The 18,955-nt window shown below is 39.8% G+C and overlaps 3 protein-coding genes across 3 annotated transcripts; 1 reads left to right on the top strand and 2 right to left on the bottom strand.

Annotated features, from left to right (window-relative positions):
• Nucleotides 1-1,566: 1,566 nt before the first annotated feature.
• Nucleotides 1,567-4,225, bottom strand: LOC139621264 (uncharacterized). Its single transcript, XM_071477557.1, has 7 exons — nucleotides 4,071-4,225; nucleotides 3,704-3,967; nucleotides 3,297-3,584; nucleotides 3,155-3,208; nucleotides 2,883-2,981; nucleotides 2,378-2,427; nucleotides 1,567-2,279 (listed from the first exon to the last, which is right to left on the bottom strand). The coding sequence occupies exons 1-7, from the start codon at nucleotides 4,126-4,128 to the stop codon at nucleotides 2,166-2,168; spliced, it is 927 nt and encodes a 308-aa protein (XP_071333658.1). The 5' UTR covers nucleotides 4,129-4,225; the 3' UTR covers nucleotides 1,567-2,165.
• Nucleotides 4,226-6,223: 1,998 nt separating this feature from the next.
• slc25a29 (solute carrier family 25 member 29) lies at nucleotides 6,224-14,417 on the bottom strand. The gene is made up of 4 exons (XM_071478876.1): nucleotides 13,975-14,417; nucleotides 11,442-11,485; nucleotides 11,045-11,128; nucleotides 6,224-9,622 (listed from the first exon to the last, which is right to left on the bottom strand). The coding sequence occupies exons 1-4, from the start codon at nucleotides 14,000-14,002 to the stop codon at nucleotides 8,852-8,854; spliced, it is 927 nt and encodes a 308-aa protein (XP_071334977.1). The 5' UTR covers nucleotides 14,003-14,417; the 3' UTR covers nucleotides 6,224-8,851.
• Nucleotides 14,418-14,609: 192 nt separating this feature from the next.
• slc25a47a (solute carrier family 25 member 47a) lies at nucleotides 14,610-18,746 on the top strand. The gene is made up of 6 exons (XM_071478877.1): nucleotides 14,610-15,131; nucleotides 16,053-16,096; nucleotides 16,175-16,246; nucleotides 16,595-16,774; nucleotides 16,949-17,213; nucleotides 17,682-18,746. The coding sequence occupies exons 1-6, from the start codon at nucleotides 15,095-15,097 to the stop codon at nucleotides 17,993-17,995; spliced, it is 912 nt and encodes a 303-aa protein (XP_071334978.1). The 5' UTR covers nucleotides 14,610-15,094; the 3' UTR covers nucleotides 17,996-18,746.
• Nucleotides 18,747-18,955: the final 209 nt, after the last annotated feature.

Below are 18,955 nucleotides of genomic sequence, written 5' to 3'. Positions count from 1 at the left end.
AAAGATATAGAAAAGAAAACAGTTGTACCATGAACTTGCTCTTCCCTTTACAATTACCAGCAGTGGACAGTATGAAGCCAAGTATGTGGATTAGAGTGGATATGTTCAGACAGGGTGTGGACATGAGCTTTATGAGAGGAGAGGAAGGCTCCTGAGTTCCAGCTCTGTTTGTTTCTCCACTGTATCACTTTTAACACCTCCTCTCCTGCCTTTTTGCAGGATTTCAGTAATCAAAGCCTTTTGTTCCACACACGCACAACAATCCCACCAACTGTCCCCCAACCCCCACGGCCCACACTGTAGATTCCAACCCTATGGCTTGTTCCCCCTACACACACACACTTACATTCACACACCAGGGGACAACAGCATTTGGCCCCCGCTGCTCTGTCCACTCCAAGCACTCGGCAGACAAGCTGGTGCCTGAGTTCACTGGGGTTCAAGGCTTTGACCTGGAGCTTTATCAGCTATTTGAACAATGACTGTGTGGTTGGCCTTGTTGGGGGGTTTCTGGCATTGCAAGCTGAGATAATGCAGAGACACCCACATGTTGCCAGGTTTGAACCTAAAATGTTCTAGAAGTCAGAGTGTGTCGAAACTTTTGAAAAACAGGCACCAAGTTCAAGACGAACAGTTACGTTGAACTGACAGTTAATTTTGAAATGATGACACCATGATTGCATGGAAAGGTCAAAGAAATTGTCTGAACGTTGCATCAGTGTAGTGGAGTGTAAGAGAGAGGTCCCACTGATGTCTCACCTATTCATCTTGAAAAGCTACTTTTTGGTCAAGGATTTTATTGTAGCTAGTGACAAAGGCTCGAGAGACATCCAGCAGCAGTGCCTTATGTACTGTTTATTATGAACCAGACACGATAGAATATAACATCATTACACTGACCTTGTAGAAATGTCTCATTGCTGAAATATACTCTCAGTACTGTATGAACATAATATGTAAATATGCTACATTAGGCCCTGATCTTCAGCTTTGGGTGTGACTTCAGGGACATTTTCTGTACTCTGATATTCTTCACAGCATTTTAAATCTACTCGTGGCTTTACCTCTTTTACATTCCCTCCTTACCCTCATCTTCCATTCACTTTAATGCTATAACACAAATTGCAGAAAATATGTTCTGTCAACTTTCATCCTTTGCATCCTGTTTTTGAAAGATAACATCAAGAAAATGAGCATTCAGAATCTGATTAGCATATCTGCTTCCATTTTATGTGAGATGTAATGAGGTCCTCTCACTTATCCAGGTACAGCTTCTCTACTTTATTCATCCCCACATTCTTGTCAGTGTGTCTTCACCATCTCTCCAACCCCCTCAGACTCTTGGCTGTAGTCAATCACACACCTTAGGTGTGTAGATTAGCTGTGCTGCACTGCACTGTGAACACAGTAGTGGGCTGGCTGCAAGTATTTAAAATGCAAATAGGGCAACACTGGGACCGGCTCCGGCAGTCTCTCACCTGCTGTGAGTGTACTGCATGTGTGTATGTATGTGTTTGTGTGTATGTGTGTGTACTGGCAGGGAAAGTAGAGGACTGAAGCCAGCAGTACTCTCCAAACACAATTTAATTTGGGTTTGCACAAGGAAAACGACAAAATGAAGTGCTGCATTTGGCTGCACCTGAAGTTTCTTCCCTGAATGAAAATAACACACGAAAAAATAACATGAACACATGAACACATTCGGCCACATTTTGTCAGGATAAAATGATCACAAAGGAAAATCGATTTTGAATGCAGCAAGAGTCAAGATAAACGGATGTTAGTTCACTGGTCTCTCCTTACGTTTTACATGTCTCCCGAATTTTTTTTTTTTATTATTATTGACTTGAACAAAGGTACAATTTTTACAAAGAAAACAGTCATTAACATCAATGTGTAATTTTCCAACAACTAATCATGCTGTTTAAAAGCCTAAAACAATTTAAAATGTATTGTGGTAGATTGTTCTTGTAAATAGTTTAATAGCTAAAATACTGAATGGCTCAGGTAAAAGGGTAAAAAACACCTGTCAGCTCCCTGATGACTTCTTTGACTTCAGTACCAGTACACTACTTTGATGTGGAGTGTTTCACTGCATTGGGATGCACGGCTGAAGCTCACAAACAAAAAAAAACCACACTGCAATTGATATTCTGGACAGCAGACTATATGTATCGAACATAGGCGTATTCAGTGGACTCACACTCAGGGACCAACACTCGATCAGAGCCGACGGGGAGAGTAATCTCAGCATAGATGACATCGCCTGTATTTATGACCTAAAGACACACACAGATATACGTGTACATTCTCATTAAGGTTCACAGTGAAAAGCACAAAAGATGTTGCTGATGTTCTTAAGAGAGAATTGACTCACATTGTTGGAACCAGACTGGACAGAACAGGGCTCTTCAGGCAGCTGGCTGTCTAAAATAAAAATGCAAATGCACAAATTCATATTTTAATACTAAGAGTTTTTGTGTGTTTACATAATCTCTTAAAATAATGTTCAATGCAGACTGGTGCCTCAGGCTTAACTTATTGATAACTACACAGGCTACATAAGTCTCGGGCGCAGTTAACTTCATAACATATACTTGCAAAATAATCATGTCAGCAACAGTGAAAACTGAACCTGTAGGACATTGGCACATGGCCCATAAGTGATTGCCTCAAAGACCAAAAAATACAGTTGTGCAAGGTGGCGTTCACCGGATTGGAAGTAACTGTGTACATGTGTGGGCTAGTCTGTGAGGAAGTACAGCCACAACATGACAACCAGTTTCAGGTTTTAATGTTGTGGCTGATCAGTGTGACAGTTCCCCATTGCAGAAATTTCAGCAGATGGACCCTATAGCTTCGGAAAGTATAGGAGAACTTACTTCTTCTTCTCCTGTTTACAACAAACACTGCAACCACCGCTGTCAAAACTGCACAGCCCACAACCCCAACAGCCGCCCCGATCATGTCCTGGTTGCCACCTGTAAAAAGTAAATGAGTCATTTCACATGTTGAAATATGTTGAAAAATGCTGAAAATGGTTTGTACGGCTGAACCAAGTCGTATGAATCCATATCAAACCCTGTTGGAATAGCCCGAGGAGATTACTAACACAAACTTTTCTTTTGATATTTAGCAGCTGCTCATACCCTACCTTTGGGTTCAGGTTCCAGTTCTATGGTCAGTCCTCTTCCCTTCCCTCTAAGAGCTACAAAGAAAATAAAATAGCATTTGTTATTAATTCTTCTGCATTTAACAAACAGGAGTCTATTGTTGAGGATCAGTCATAAACAGACCTGGGGCTCTGACCCACAACTCAGCTGAAGTCTGGACTTGTCTATCCACAGTCGCCTGGCACCTAAACTTCCTGTTTCCAGGACTTTGAAAGGTGACAGTCAGAGTTATATCACAAGGGGATGGCTGATATATCTGATGATAGGAGTCTTCTTGTATCTCAAAACCGGCTTCATCCACCCATGTTAGGCTTATCCTTTTTTGGGGGCAATGTCCCCCATCCACGTAGGTAAGGGAAATACACTGCAGTGACACTGTTTTTGCAGGCATGAGGTTTAACACTGGGGCAACTGAAAGAAAGAAAGAAAGAAATGTGTTTATGGCACAGATTTGTCTTTCTTATTATTAGGTGAAATTCATTCTGTATTAACCCACGCAACCAGAAAATTTGAAACATGATAGCACTCACTATTGTGAGAAGAAAAGTCATTTGGCATTTGTTGGCAGCGATGACGTCCAACATCCTCCTCTGTGAGATCTTTGATTTGCAGAGTGTGTTTCTTTTCGTCTGATTCAGCTGTCTGGATCTCTCCATTACTGACTATGGCAATGTATTCAGTTGTTCTCCATGTGCTGATCTGCCATAAGTGAAAGCAGACTAAGTCTTCTTCACGTGGAAATGTAATATCATACTCACGTTCTAGTAATATTAAACCATTTTGTCCATTTACACCTGTAAATAGAAGATAAAGAGGTTCAGAATATTCTACCATGTGTTTAAGATAAGATTATAAAACTAAAGTCACAAGTCAAGATTGTGTTAATGTTTCTCTTACCTGTTCTGATAAAAGAGAGCAGCAGCAGACTCAGCACAAAGCGGACTGTTCCTGCCATCCTGCAAATCTGTTCACTGTGAAAAGGTACATTCAGGGTTCACTGCTGTCACTGTTCATATTAGTCAAGTGTAATGTCACTTCCTGCATTTGCCAACATCCCCAACCTGCTGATTTGGAAAACCATACTGGTCTGACTGTATGTATGAGTATGAGGCTATGATGAGGCAGATATCTGGCAGAAAAGGCTTGTCATAACATGACAAATGGGGACAAATTGGGAACCTTTTCTGTTTGACACCAAAAAATATTTTTTTCCATATATGTCACTAATGTGAAGTAAAAGAAGAGGAAAACAGATATACGACTAGAATGACACTCAATGGAGCCCACACCTCCACCAAGGCCAAACATTTTATTCCATCAGATCCAGATTATTATCTAGATCTGCACCAAATTGTACAAACTCAGATATATAATAGATCTCAGCACCATAGATATGTCTGATTTTTTAGGTCTTTTTTTTCCCAGTGAAATTGTCAGAAAATAAAAAAATAAATAAATAAAAAAAAAATAAAAAGCTCTCTCTCTCACAATGTTAAGGAAAGTGACAAAAACATCCTGGGTCCACCCCTTTAACCAGATCTGACCCAACATTTGAACAGATTCTTCCCCAGCAAATCAGTTCAGTACTTTTTGTGTACTCCAGCTGACAAACAAACAAACAAACAGACAGACAGACAGACACGAGTGAATAGTGGAGGAAATAAACGTATTTGGGATCAGTAAACATGGCCTCCCTTCACGGGAAATTGCTACAATGTGTTTCCTCTGATAAATTGCTAATGAAAGCATGAATTCTGCAGTGATGTAATTCTATGTAATGAGAACACTGGGATGCTCCATTAATACAAAAGCCATTCAGATGCTTGAAATATTCAGTTCAGTAATCTATTTGGGGTTTGTATTGCTGTCTGTCTGTTATATAGAGTATTGTGTGCTTAGCATTGCGGATGTATTAAAGGATGTCTCACTAGAACAGTACACAAATAAAAACTTTTTTGACCTTCACTACTGCTGATTTGTATTCTGTCTGTTGTTCGGGGTTGACAGCCAGCCGTTTTCACTGGATCTGTAGATCTGTGAGGAAGTTAAAAGATGACGACAGGCTGTTTTCTCTCCTGTGAGGCCTGTCAGAAGAGATGGCCTTGTGATACACAACAAAAGATTATCTGGAGGATTTCACTGAATAGCAGAATAGATATCAGTAGCAGACATTAAAGACAGTGTGACCTTTAAGTTGTGTGGACATTTCAACTGGAATTGTAGTTTTGTTAGTGCTTCTTGTTTTTACATAAAAAAAAAAGCAGTTTATATTTTCCTTTCAGCGTCATCTTTTGTCTGATGGATGTTTGACTCAAAAAAAAGATCAAGGAATATTTTTGTGAATAAAATAATTTAGGGTCTGATTGTACTTTTGACTGAGATTCCGTTCCATTGCTGAACCCATCACATCTGAGGCAAATGGGAAATAGTTTGTGCTCACAGTGTTAAAACTTACATTTTAAACCCTTTTGAATTTGGATGAAGTGAACATGTTGTTGCAGTTACCACTGCTCATCAGCAGATGGTGCTTAGGTAGAGTCCTTCAAAATTACAGCAACAATATCTCTGTTTGTTCCGGATATTTTATGTGTTCTTTTAGTTTTATTTCAACTTTGATATCAGCCCATGATACCTCTTACTGTGCTTGTAATTAATCCTACTGAAAGTGTAGTTTCAAAGCTGTTTCCTCCTAAAGCATCTTACAAAATCTAAATAAGTTATTAAATTTTCTTAATTTTTGTAAGTCTTGTCTGCCAGTCATGTTACTGTGACACTGACTTCATATCTGACATAATGTCTGCGTATGTTTATGTGTACAAGTGCTTTGTATCTATATAAATGTACAAACATGAAGTTTTTTCCATTCTCTCATGTGTAGCAGTAAACAATAGAACCTAACTAAGACTCATGTGTTGATGCTTCCCCATTGAAAATCAAAGAAATAACATCATTTGTTAATTATGAAACTGTCACAGTCGACAAGAACAACCCTGAACGTGACATGCTGTATTTTTCCAGTGCAAGTCAGCATTAAAAAAATGACAAACGGCTTCTGAATCGTTTTTATTTACCCATTTGTACAGATCCTCAGTGACAAATCTAGACAAATAGGTTATGGATGCCTATGTTACAAAAATATCATGTCTCAGTTTTTCAGTTAAAATCTCTTCAGTGTAGCTGCTAACTCTAACTGATCAAATAGAGACTTTAAAAACTGCTTAAACTCAGACATTCAGGGAACCACACAACTATACCTTAGACTGAAAAATATGTTATATATATATGAATATACCTATATATATTTACATTACCAGTCACTTCAAAACAATCTCACATTAATACAGTTACATCCTGTACATATTGCACCTATCACATCAGCAATATTAGCTGTTAAAAAGCAATGACAGTGATCTGATTGTGGTATATCTTAGAGCCAGAGATAACAGTCACTGTTCAGGAGGTGGTGTCAATGGTTAAACACAAGCAACTTTTACTTACACAACCATCCCTTTGCATTCTTCTTCCCCCTCATTTTTCTCATAATCACCCATCATCAAACCACTATACAGTCTTGGAAGTGTCTCAACAACACTGAGCAATTCAAACTCGTAACATTTCGATTTCAAACAATATGATTCTCAAAAAGCATTTTGCCCTCCAACTCTGAGTTTCAGGACACCTGCGGGTGAATACAGGTGTGTTACATTCAACATACTGAAGGTTTTAGTGCATCTGTCACCTCCTGCTCTCCAACAACCTTTCACAAATAAGTCTTCACACACAAACGACAACAGTAAATGTAGTTTGACTAGTTGCCAGTTTCACAAGTTTATATGGAGCAGATTGGCTGGGCTGATGAGTTACTGCTTTGATGAGAACTGACATGAATGTATTTGCTGGGGAGAAACTTTGATTGCTTTACAGCGAGAAATTCAACATTCAGGCAAAGAATACAGAGAAATTCATCCGATACTGACCACACACATGCAGAAAGCAGACAACTCCCACTCATTAATGATAGCCTGCACTATATTTAGCTGAAACAAACACATAGTAACATAAACAAATATGTCTCATCAAAGCCCCAGTCTAGATGGTTAAATACAGTATACAGATTATTGGTACACAAAATACATCTCAAGTTTCAGAAACAATGATTCAATCCAGTAACTCAGGGTAAAGAAATTAATTTGATTAACTTTATTTCTGGGGCACCATTTAAGGGAAAGGTTTTGTCAGGGAATCTGTATTTATCAGCTTTCCCCCTTCAAATGCTGAGCTTTTTTATTAACATTAATTTGTTTTAACAACATTTTTTCTTGTTGTTGCAGCAGTACTTTATCCGTCATACTGCAGGTTGCACAATGCCAAAAAGTTCTAATGCTCAGACTTTAAATCACCTACAGTGACCCCTTGTGGACAAAGACCACAGTTACACACTGATATTTGATATTAGTGAAATAAATGAGATGGGAAATAAGAGGGGCATTAGAAATACTGGGACATTTGTTTGCCCCTTTAAAATTAAAATAAATAAATAAATAAATACAGTAAAAATTTAAGGGAGCTCTGACCGTGCAATAACCACATCATGCACTTCTTTAAAATATATTCAATGTTTAGTTTAGTTTCGCTGTAACATTTTCAAAATTAAAATGTAATATAACAATAAAATAGAACAGTGGGACAAGTGCGGTGCCACATGTATTGACATGTTCTATTTCTGGATTGGGTCTTTATAAGGGATATAGCAGTGAAGTTACAATGATGAAACTTCACATATTTGTTAAAACACAACATGCCAGACAGACAACCAAACAAGACGTAAACATAAAACCACCTGCAATCCTGATTCACATACAGACACTCTGCACAGTCCCAGAAGAGCCTTTCAGACCAGTTGAATTTAGTCCACAATGGGTATTAACATGTGCTGCATGGACTAATAATTATAATGTGTTTGTGATGAACGGATTATAGCTGCTATATGTTTTTTGGTTTGAAAGCAGACAACAGTTGCAAGGTCTGCACCTTAACACATGCTACATTCCCTTTCCCGCTCGCTTGGCTCTTCAGAGGATACAGTTCAGGTACAAACAGCTGCTTCACCTTCCTTCCACAAAAAAAAAAAAAAAAAAAAAAAAAAAATATAAGGCAGGAATTTTTTTTCCAACATATATTAAAAAAATACTTAAAACTGAAAATCACTATTATATACAGGTGCAGTGAAACCCTGCACATTTGAAGATATACTTAATAGAACTTACTAGAGATATAAACTTTCAGTGTGTGTACACACAAACCAGCCATCAGTTTTGTGGCTCAGTAACAAGTCTAAAAGCAGTGGAAAGAATATTCATAAAAGCTTCTGTTAAAAGCTTTCACTAACCTCAGATTTAATATCTTAATTTTCCTCATTTTAGTAGAGGTAACACTTTTCCCTGTTACCTTCAGAGGCAAACCTCAACTTAAATTATTGCTAAAAATAAATATATGTTTTCTTTTTGACATGAAAGTAAAAACAAGCATTTATATAAACCAGGTATTTTCTGACTCAAAACTGGGAATGATGAGTCTGATGTCAAATGAGTCAGACAGTACTAAAGGTTTTGTATGTATATTTTGTCTGTCCATGCTCTTGTAAAGTGCCCAGGTTTGACGGTGCGACCTCTGTGCTGTCACAGGCTGGAGGGTTGGGCCTGCTGCTGTATCTGTGCGTGGTGGCTTGGCTGCGCTGGCTCACAGTCTTGTGGTCCTTCCTCCGTCCTGCGAGCGTACATGAGGACGAGGGTGACGGTAGCAAAGGTAGCTGCATTCACAGGGAAGGCTCGTAGCAGCGTGGAGGTGAGGCCTCGCGTGAACACCATGTAGCCCTCTCTCTTTACGCTCTGTCTCACACAGTCAGCAATGCTGCTGTACTGGTTGACTCCACCCACCCCATCTGCCTGGAGCCGTGATTTGATCACATCTACGGGATAGGTGGAGAGCCAGGAGGCGATGCCTGCCATGCCCCCGGAAAACAGCAGTTTGGGGATCATGTAACGATCGTCAGGCTCACAGCCAAGGCTGCGCGTCAGCACATCGTAGGCCAAGAAATACACTCCGAAGCCAGGCGTCTCGCGGATAAGCGTGGTCACCATGCCTCTGTTTACTCCCCTCAGACCCTCCCGGTTGTAGATGCGTGCCAAGCAGTCTAGGGAGTTCTTGTACAACTTCCGAGAGGATTTCTTCTCTCCAGTACCCTGCATTTGCATGCGGGTCTTGGCCAGTTCCATAGGGCAGCAGATGACACACTGGATGGCACCTGCTGCTGCCCCAGCAAGGAACTGGTTCATGGGGGTGTCATGTCCCAGGAAACGCATGGTGTTTCCTTGAACACCAAACACTATAGCATTGATGAATGTAAGGCCCATCATGGGGGATCCAATGCCTTTATATAAGCCAAGTACCTGTAGAGAGCATCAGAGATGTCACATTACACAAGCTGTTTCAACACATCACTATACAATGAAATCACCAGCACCCAATGGCTGGACTTCCTTTTAAATGAACCAAAAAAAACATTTAAGGACTTAAACTGTGTCACCAGTTTTGTATTTAATCAACTGTCTCTTTTAACTTTGCCTTTTAGTTACATACCCTCACATACTCTGACTAATTAGGGTCATGGTCACACTGTTCACCCTTACTATGGCTAAAATACAGGTTTAATCATCTTTTGTGCTCACAACTTGAAATAGCAGATTATTGCATTATTTCCACAACAACCAGCTGCAGTAACTTCCACGACCAGAAAACAGGATTTAGGCACAACTCATCACAATAAGAAATGCCTTTGCAACTTTCCTATCATTACTGTATGCATTTTATTTTGTAGCTTTATACACTATACATACCAGCCTCTTCTTTGCATGACCTGGCAGGTCAAAAAAAGCTAGGTAAGTATGTGTGTAGCAAGCTAGCTCCTCATAAAAGCATAATATGTTATGGTATTAAGTGCTTCATATTTTTTTCAGTAATTTATGTCTACCAGGCATACCCTATAATATTTCCTGTAATATTTCCTGTAATAAAAATGCCTGCTATATAAATTAAAATGTGCGAAAACATCCGGAGGCTATTTAAATAATGATCGTGCCAACAGGTACTCCTTCATTTTCTCCCTGCACAAAACTGTAACAGCACTTTGAGTGATCTGCAAGGAGAGTTGTTCACAAGCCATGAATAACGACTCCTGGGATGTAAGTTGGAGTTTTAGAAACATTTTTCTCCAGCTGAAAATAGTTATTCTTATTGCTAGAAAGAGTGAAAGTGATGATGAAGGGAAAAATCACGATGATTACGCAAAAACAAAACAAAAAAAAAAAGATTCAGATCAGCAGGGGAAAACAAGAACTATGAAGTTTGAAAATAAACAACCCAAACAAGTCTGACCTGATTCAACAGAACTACATTTAACCCCCACTTGAAGTGTCCCCAGCTTTGGCCTCACAGCTTCAGGTGCTCCATTCAGTCATAAGACCAAGAGTGTCTGACATAACTTTACTACCAGGTCACTCTGACCCTGCTGACTTTAAACAGCAGATCATAAGAGCTGTTTAGGTCCAGCCATGGTGGCTTTTCCGTTAGTTTCAAATCAAACTGAGGCACACAGCTTTACAGCCCAGAAAGGAAGATGAGATACAACAACAAACCACTTACAGAAAAACATCTTTATTTATTTCATTTTACTCCAAGCACTGAAAAACTTTCAAACACATCAGATCCAGGTTCAGCATGCAAACATCCAAGACATAGCATAGTATTGTATCAGTATTATTACTGCATAAAAATGTCAGAAATAGATTTGTATGGAAAATAAATCCACCTACCGACTCCTGCCGTATGATGGACTGGAAACAGTGAAAGGTCCCGCGGTACAGTGGCTTATCAACACTCTGGACCTGCAGTCTCACCTGAAAAAGAAGATGATCAGTGATCTGTTAAACCCTGGAAAACTGATGAACATCTCGCTGCATAAGAGAGGAAACAGGTTAACGAACTATGAGCGATGTTCAAGTCCATTTGCTGCATAGAATGAATTGAATTTAATGAAAGATCTATTTTTAAATGAATGTGTAAAAATGTATAAAAAGTTAACTGCTTGTATTTTTAATGCTGCATGTAAACATAGGGAATTACCTATAAAGGCTTTTCAATTTTTTTTTTTTTTTTTAAATAAATGTTGGTAATTTTGCTGTGCATTAAAAAAAATGAAACCTTTCCTACCTTAACTGTGTCAAATGGGTGTCCAACCAAGACTCCGGCAGCACCTGAAGACAAAGGCAAAAGATACAACGGTTGTTTACTCTACTTATTCTCAACTACTCACAGACACACCAGACTTCATACTCGTAAACTTTATGACAGTCATACTTAGAAAAAGTTGACAGTTAAATTACCCAAAGCAGTACATCTAATTATATCTCATTTTTACAAAACCAACCATGTATGACTTTTATGTGACCTGTCATGTACTGAGGTGTCCCAGCATTTTATGAAAATATTGATATTTGTTGTTTTCTCTTCTGTTACTAACTGGACTGGTTATTGAATTGACTGGTAAAGTCCAGGGCACACTTGAGAAGATGTAGTTTGTATGACTTATCGTCCAACTAGTCAGGAGCCAGAAGTGCTTACAGCTGTTCTGCCATCATGGAAAAGGACGATTTATACATGGAGATAGTAGCATACCTTGTCAGACAGTCTTTCCAATCCCGCTTAATTTCTTTCTCTCTCTCTCTCTCTCTCACACACACACACACACACACACACACACACACACACACATTAGGCTGAATAAATCAGTCTCTGGCCTATCTGACCGGTCTTTGAAAGCCACAACTCTGCTGGCACTGTTGTGTAATTTTAGAGTACACTGCCATCTCCGCCAGGGTAACACTGCCTTACTGAGCCCGAGCCAGCTTACTGGGCATCATCACCTTCTAAAACTTTCTTTAGCGCGCATTTGAAAGTTACATAATTTGGGCTTGTACAGCACATGCCCATGTTGTGAAGACAGTTTGAGCTTCTCATCTGAGTCTGTGTTGGATCCTAATAACAGCTCCCAGACTGACCACAAACAACAAAGTGACCTCAGGAAACTAACCCTATACTTATACTACAATTGTAGATAGCAAACCAGCCCTCTGAACTATTCCTCCATGCCATATAAAATATAATTAATATATTATTAATATTATTAAATACAATGTAAATTTCTTAACCCTCAGATATTCTGCTATACTGTTTTTTACTGTGGTAAAAAGTCTGAGACTAGTGCATAGGTTCCTGCATATGTCTTTAATATCTGTGGTTGTGTTAGATTATTGTGGGCGATGGGCAAGAACACTCAAGAGCAGCAATGGATTTTTAGATGATTTCTGTATCACTGTGAGGTACAATGATTTGCCATGTTTTAACTTTGCTGAGTTATATTGTCAATGAGCAGTTTAGTTTCTATATCATGAGGCAACGAGTAGTTGATTGCCATTGTCATAATAGTAGTTTATTGTTGATTGTTCTGTTGTTTAATCAGGTAAAGAATTGCAGTGTTTTATGATTAAAACATGATAATAGGCCTAATATTAATAAAGAAAATATTGAAAAAAAACATAGCTGAAGTTACTGGCCCACCTGGGCGACCACAGCAAACAAATCACAGCAAGCTAATCCAACATAAGCACCTGCTTTGTCACATGACACATTTGTAAAAAGAGCCAATCAGAGGTGAGGAACTAAGCCAGGAAAAGAACACAAGCAGGCATGTGTTTGACACAATGAGCGGTCATTGACCTCAGAGTACTGGTATGATCTGAGAGCAGGAAAACAAGCAAAATTGGCTGTTGCATCACAGCTGTAGTAACAAATTTCCTGTGGAACACCACCTATGTCTTAATACCTGAGCATATGAGCTTAAACTTACTTCAAAAAAAGCTAACCCTAATTTTGAGTTTTGACCTAAGCACAAACCATCCTGGGACAGCAGCAACCAGCCTCCCCTTTGACCGCAGATGGTTCCCTGAGTTCAACCACACTGTGAGAGGGTGGGAAACCACATGATCTGCCATGTTAGTCACAGTAAAGTACAGAAAGCATGGGATTGGTCTGTGAAGGGGTGTGTACTGATTCATGCTATCTGGCTATGCTGTGTGTGTGTGTGGAAACTTTTAACAGCCAAGCCATCCTACTTTGAAAGCTCGGGTTGCACTTCTGTAGTGTTTGCATGCTTTCAATTCTCAATAGGGCGTACAAGTGACACCAGGGAGAAATGAAGAACGCTGGAGCTCCCTTTGAAAGCAGGCACTTCCCCGAAACAGGCCTGGTTCATTCAGCTGAATTCAAACTGTCTTCAAAAGGTTAACAAATGTAACCTAACCTTCTGTCTTAAGTTGTTTAGCAATCACAAAGCTATTATAGGGGAAATAATAACAATAATGAACTTCCCTTTATCATTATCTGCAGCTAAGGCAGAGTAGGCCATTCACAACTTTATCCTCATTCAGAGTCAAGGTCTGCCACCAGGTCAAATGCAGTCATTGACCGGATTGGCTTTAGTGTGCCGACCTGCGGCGGAATTTCGAAAATGCACTTGTAATCTTGTGATAGAGTTGCATCACATTAGTATGGGTGGTGCTTGGCATGTTTGTGGTTTGGTTTGCAGGCGCTAAAAGGAAGCATTTCGGCTGCTCTTTGGCAGCTGTGCACATCTAGCTAGCGATAACTAAAGTGGGAGATACAAGTGAAGCTGCCCCTGACTTACCTCCTATGCATCCAGCAACGAAGTCCATCACCGCTCTTCAACGTCACCCAGCTGAGGAATGACTAAATATTATCTAATGGTAGATGAAGAGTATCTCAACGACTCTGCCAAACGCTGTTTATTTGATTGCTTTTCCAAAAAAAAACCGTTCACTCTGTTGTACACCTGACTGCAGCTGTCCTTATCTGTGAAATCTAGCTGCTAGACTGACACTTTCAGGTACCCTCTATACATATGAGCTAGCACTAGCTAGCTAGTTAAGATCTGATCATGTACAAATGCTGACGACTTTGTTTTCTCTGAGCGGTTATTTAGCTTGTTCTCTGTTCATTCGGATAAAACTCTCTTGTTCACCTACACGACCTCCATGAACCGCTGAACAGTTGTGGCGTTTACAGTCAGTACGAGCACCCTCACCGCTTGCCTGTAATCAAGGTTTATTTCTGTTGCAGCAAGATAGCGACGCAGGAAGCAACTGGCAGGGGGCGGGGCATACCGGCGTCGTATAGAGTTTCTATCCAATCAGATCTAAAGGATAACGCCGACACCCGCCCCCTGCACATAATCCTTGTCATTCATTGGCTGCTCACTTTAAGGGCTCCCGATGTTGAAATGCGTCATGAGTGCTGTGTGATGTTTTGCTTTTGCGTGGACTGTCCACAGAGCCTCTTGCCAACAGATGAAGGCAGTTTTATCACTAACCAGTTTTATTTTTAGTAAGCTTATCGACAAGTATTACAGTTGTTATTTATAAATGTGCAGCTTCAAGACATTATGTCAAATGATATGTGGCATTAATCTTTAAAAAGCTCCGTTTATAGGAGGTATAGGAATATATACGTGTTGTGTGTTGTATATAGTAAATTTTCTATGCTAACCACCCATGCAGGTATAGCTTTTTTTGTTATAAACAATGTATGGGGTACAGCGTAGCTTTCGGCTATCTTCGGGTAAAATCGGAACCAATGTTGTCAGTCGACGCTGTTTGGCTAGCATTAGCACACCCCTCTACACGTCACGTAATAGCAGCACACTCAAGGTTATGGTTATGTAGCACATGCTAGAGGGAGAATGGGCTCACATCTGACAACTGTCTTCTGGTCAGTCGCTATCTGACAGGATGCATATCGCCGATTTTGTGTCTGGATCATTTGCAGGTAACAGTTATAACGCCAGTCTAGCTAGTTTTTTATTTAACGTTGGTATTAGGCGGCTGGAGTATTTGCGAAACTGCTAAGTTAGCTACTGTACGTGCATGGTGAGATAATTATGTGACAAGACATGAGCAGATTAAATTAACCTTTATGTTAGGTTGTATATGTCTTTTAAGCCTACTTTCGCTTGTCCTCTTGTGTATGGTTTGTCTGTGAGCTCAAGCTAATTCACCATAAGCATGAAGTAGTTTGTAGTAGATGTGGTGAACCTAAGTGACAGAACAGTCTAGACTAAGCCTGTCATCCGTACACGTAACAAGTTAGCCTGTCAGCCTGGGGGAAAAATGTGTTCCCTGCAGCAAAACTCACGTTCATCTATCTAGTAATGACTGTGAGAGATTAAAAAAAAAAATCAAATCCTACAGTGAGTTCAGAGACGCATCTGATACCAATACAAAATCAATAAATGAATACAGGAAAATATGGTGACATTAAATTCACTTATAATAGCCCAAGTGTGTTTAGTTCTCTCAAGTCAAGAGATCTGAAAAACTGCATCTCATACCATGGCTGCTACTAGCTGTTCCTTTCATCATTGAATAATAGTATTAATAATATTAATATTGATATTAATAATAATATTTAATTCATTTTTTATTAATATGTCATGGGTAATAACATATAAATATCACATTACACAGCACTAAATCATGTCTTGAAATTGCTTATTTTGCTTCTTTCACCTGTCTATTAGTCAAGGCATTCATTATTTAAAGAAGTACAACAGATATGCGATGAATTCTCACATTTGACCTTCCTGCCAGCGGCACATGACTAAAGGGGTTGCAGTTAAAGCTCACAAGCTTGGCCATCACTTTGTTCCTGCTGTGTCCTTGATGCTCTCTTTTCTCTGGAAACACACAGGGGCTTGTGGAGTCGCCGTGGGCTACCCTCTAGACACTGTGAAGGTACAGTAAGAGGAGAGTATGTGAAACAGTAATTTTTCACATCATTTCATTTTCACATCAATTTCTTCATCTTTCTAGGTCCGGATCCAAACCCAGAAACAGTTTACTGGAATATGGCAGTGTGCTGCAGCAACATTTTCAAAAGAAGGAGTAAGTGGTACTGGTGTAGTCTACATGATACACTGCATGTGACCAAAGTCTTTTGTAGGCCTGTTGTTCACAGTTCACAGTTGTTTCTATATGTGTCGCTCTTGGTGAGGTAACAATGTCAACAGTGTTAACAACTCATGAGCTGCACACAACTTTCCTAGACAAAAAGTATTCAGGGAACCTGCATATCATTATCTTGCATTTGAGCTTGAATGCCAGTTAGCCTCAGAGAGAAAGTTGTGCCAATTTAAACAATAAAAAAAGGATTGAAGTGAAAGTGCAGGTATAGGATACAGTGGTTGTTTCTTCACTAGTGTCTCACTTGTTTTTTCTCATTTGTGTCATAAGGTGCACGGCTTCTTCAAAGGCATGTCCTTACCCATCACCACAATCTTTATGACTTCCTCAGTGGTGTTTGGCACATACAGGAACTGCCTGCAGTGTCTGAGCCAGGTGCGAGGAGCTGGTTGTGGTCCAAACACCAAACTAGAAGTCTTCCTGTCTGGTATGGCGGGCGGTATAGCTCAGGTAATGGAGACAATTTTATAAACCACCTGAAAAGTGCTGAATCATGTGCATCAGCGACGTGCTTCGTTTCAAATCAGACGACAAATTGGTTATATGTATAGCCTTGGATGTAGTTGTAGTGTTATTTGTGTGGGTTTTGAGATATCTGACCATCTTCTTCTCTACCTCTAACAGATATCAGTGATGTCTCCAGGCGACATAGTTAAAGTACGACTGCAGTGTCAGACAGAGTCCAAGCGAGGAGGAGCCAACTTGCCCAAACCTAAGTACCTCGGTCCAGTTCACTGTCTGCTGAGCATTATCAAAGAGGAGGGTTTCCTGGGACTCTACAGAGGAGCTCTCCCACTTATGCTAAGAGATGGGCCATCATACGCCACGTACTTTTTGACTTATACCATTATCTGTGAATGGCTAAGAGGCAGTGGCAAGAAAAGACCAGGTGAGTGAAGTCTACGTCAGCTTGCCACCTGGTCCTTTGTTTTCTTTCTTTTGTGGAAGTGGTTGACATTTGCGAGCAAGACTCCTCTTGCATGTTGGTCCATGGCAGCACCAAGCCTTGTGCATGTTTTCATGTTTTCAATTATAGTCCCCAAATCATCAGATTAATTCTTTAAAAATAAAGATTGGCCACATTTGTTATTATTTTATATCTGATAAACATTTGATAGCATTCACGACAATTCATTTATTTAATCATCACCCTTTTTGGTGCTTATCAGCCCCTTTGTACTACAGTAAAAGTGTACGGTGAAAGTGTTGCTTAAGCTGTAAACTACCCTTGAAGTTAGCATTACCATAGCTTCCAGTAATGAACACAACCAAGGCAGTTCCTTGAGGATTAAAAAGACAAGTTAAACTTAAAGGTCAGGGTGTCACTTTAACATCATCGTCTTTTCATTTCCTCCAGATTGGAGTGGCGTGATGCTGGCTGGTGGAATAGCAGGAATGGCAGGGTGGACCATAGGAACACCAATGGACGTGATCAAAGCCCGCCTGCAGATGGACGGAGCTCGGGAGACAAAGCGTTACAAGGGTTTGTTCCACTGCATCACTGAGACAGCGCGAGTGGAAGGGCCTGGAGTTTTCTTCAGGAGCTTAGGCATCAACTGTCTGCGTGCATTCCCCGTTAACATGGTCGTGTTTGTTACATATGAGGCTCTTACCAGTTTCCTCCGAGCCGGACCAGAGGGCGTTGACCCGCCTCGGTTAGGGTTTGAATAGTATTGACTACCTCCATCTCAGTGTCTCATATTCTGTTACGCAGTTTGACTTTGTGTTAATGCTTGTTTTTACAAGGACATACATAGTAGCAAAGACATTTGTTGCAACATTTTAAAGGAATGATTGTTTCCACAGCTGTCATTGGTGCTTTCTGTTACATATACAATATACAGGTAGTGACGGTAATGTATCCTAATATGCTCAGGGGTAACTTGTTAGTAAAGGGCACTGTTGGTCCCAGAGATGGGACATGCAACTTTCTCACCACTAGATGGCCTCCCTTGCCAGTTTGTTACCTTTAGTCTGTTTCTGACAAGAAGACCGTCTGCAAGACTGCTGTCGTTTTTCATCAGAGGAGCAGTGCACCAACAAACCGCAATATTGCTAGCATTTAAGCTATATTTGACAGTACTCAAGACCATGTAAGATCTTGAATGTAGAATTTATAATTAAGCTGCAGTACGCACAATTTAGCAAGCATGACACCCGTCCAGGCCCATGTTACATGTTTGCATATTTGCATATTCTTACATCCATTGCTCATTTCCAGCTCAGTAGCAAAATGTTAGAGCTGGACAGTCTTACTTGAACATAACATCGTGATATTTTAAACCTGGATTAACTGGATTTTTTTAATAAATAGAATTACATGAAAAAAACACTCTGCAAATGGAACTACAAACATAACTGATATTGTGACCAGCAATGAAATTATCAAAGCAAGTTCTCAATAATAAATGTGTGGAGCACATCTGTGTACTTACTTGTTTCTTACTTCCATCCCCTCATACATTTATAGAATTCTATGCTCAGTCCTGAAATGTAACACATTGAAATCAACCACTGAGAATGCAAGAGTGAAGCTTTGGTTTCAGAAGTTGGGGGACACAATGAAATAAGAGTTTTTCAAACAGTGAAAAATATATGAATATTTTTAGTTATTTATTTGTATAATTATGA

The sequence above is a fragment of the Trachinotus anak genome, unplaced genomic scaffold (genome assembly GCF_046630095.1).
Source record: "Trachinotus anak isolate AG129_WGS33_773 ecotype Australia unplaced genomic scaffold, CSIRO_AGI_Tana_v1 ptg000005l, whole genome shotgun sequence".
Classification (NCBI taxonomy): Eukaryota; Metazoa; Chordata; class Actinopteri; order Carangiformes; family Carangidae; genus Trachinotus; species Trachinotus anak.
Note: the sequence above shows the minus strand (reverse complement) of the source record. Positions and strands in the feature narration are given on the sequence as shown.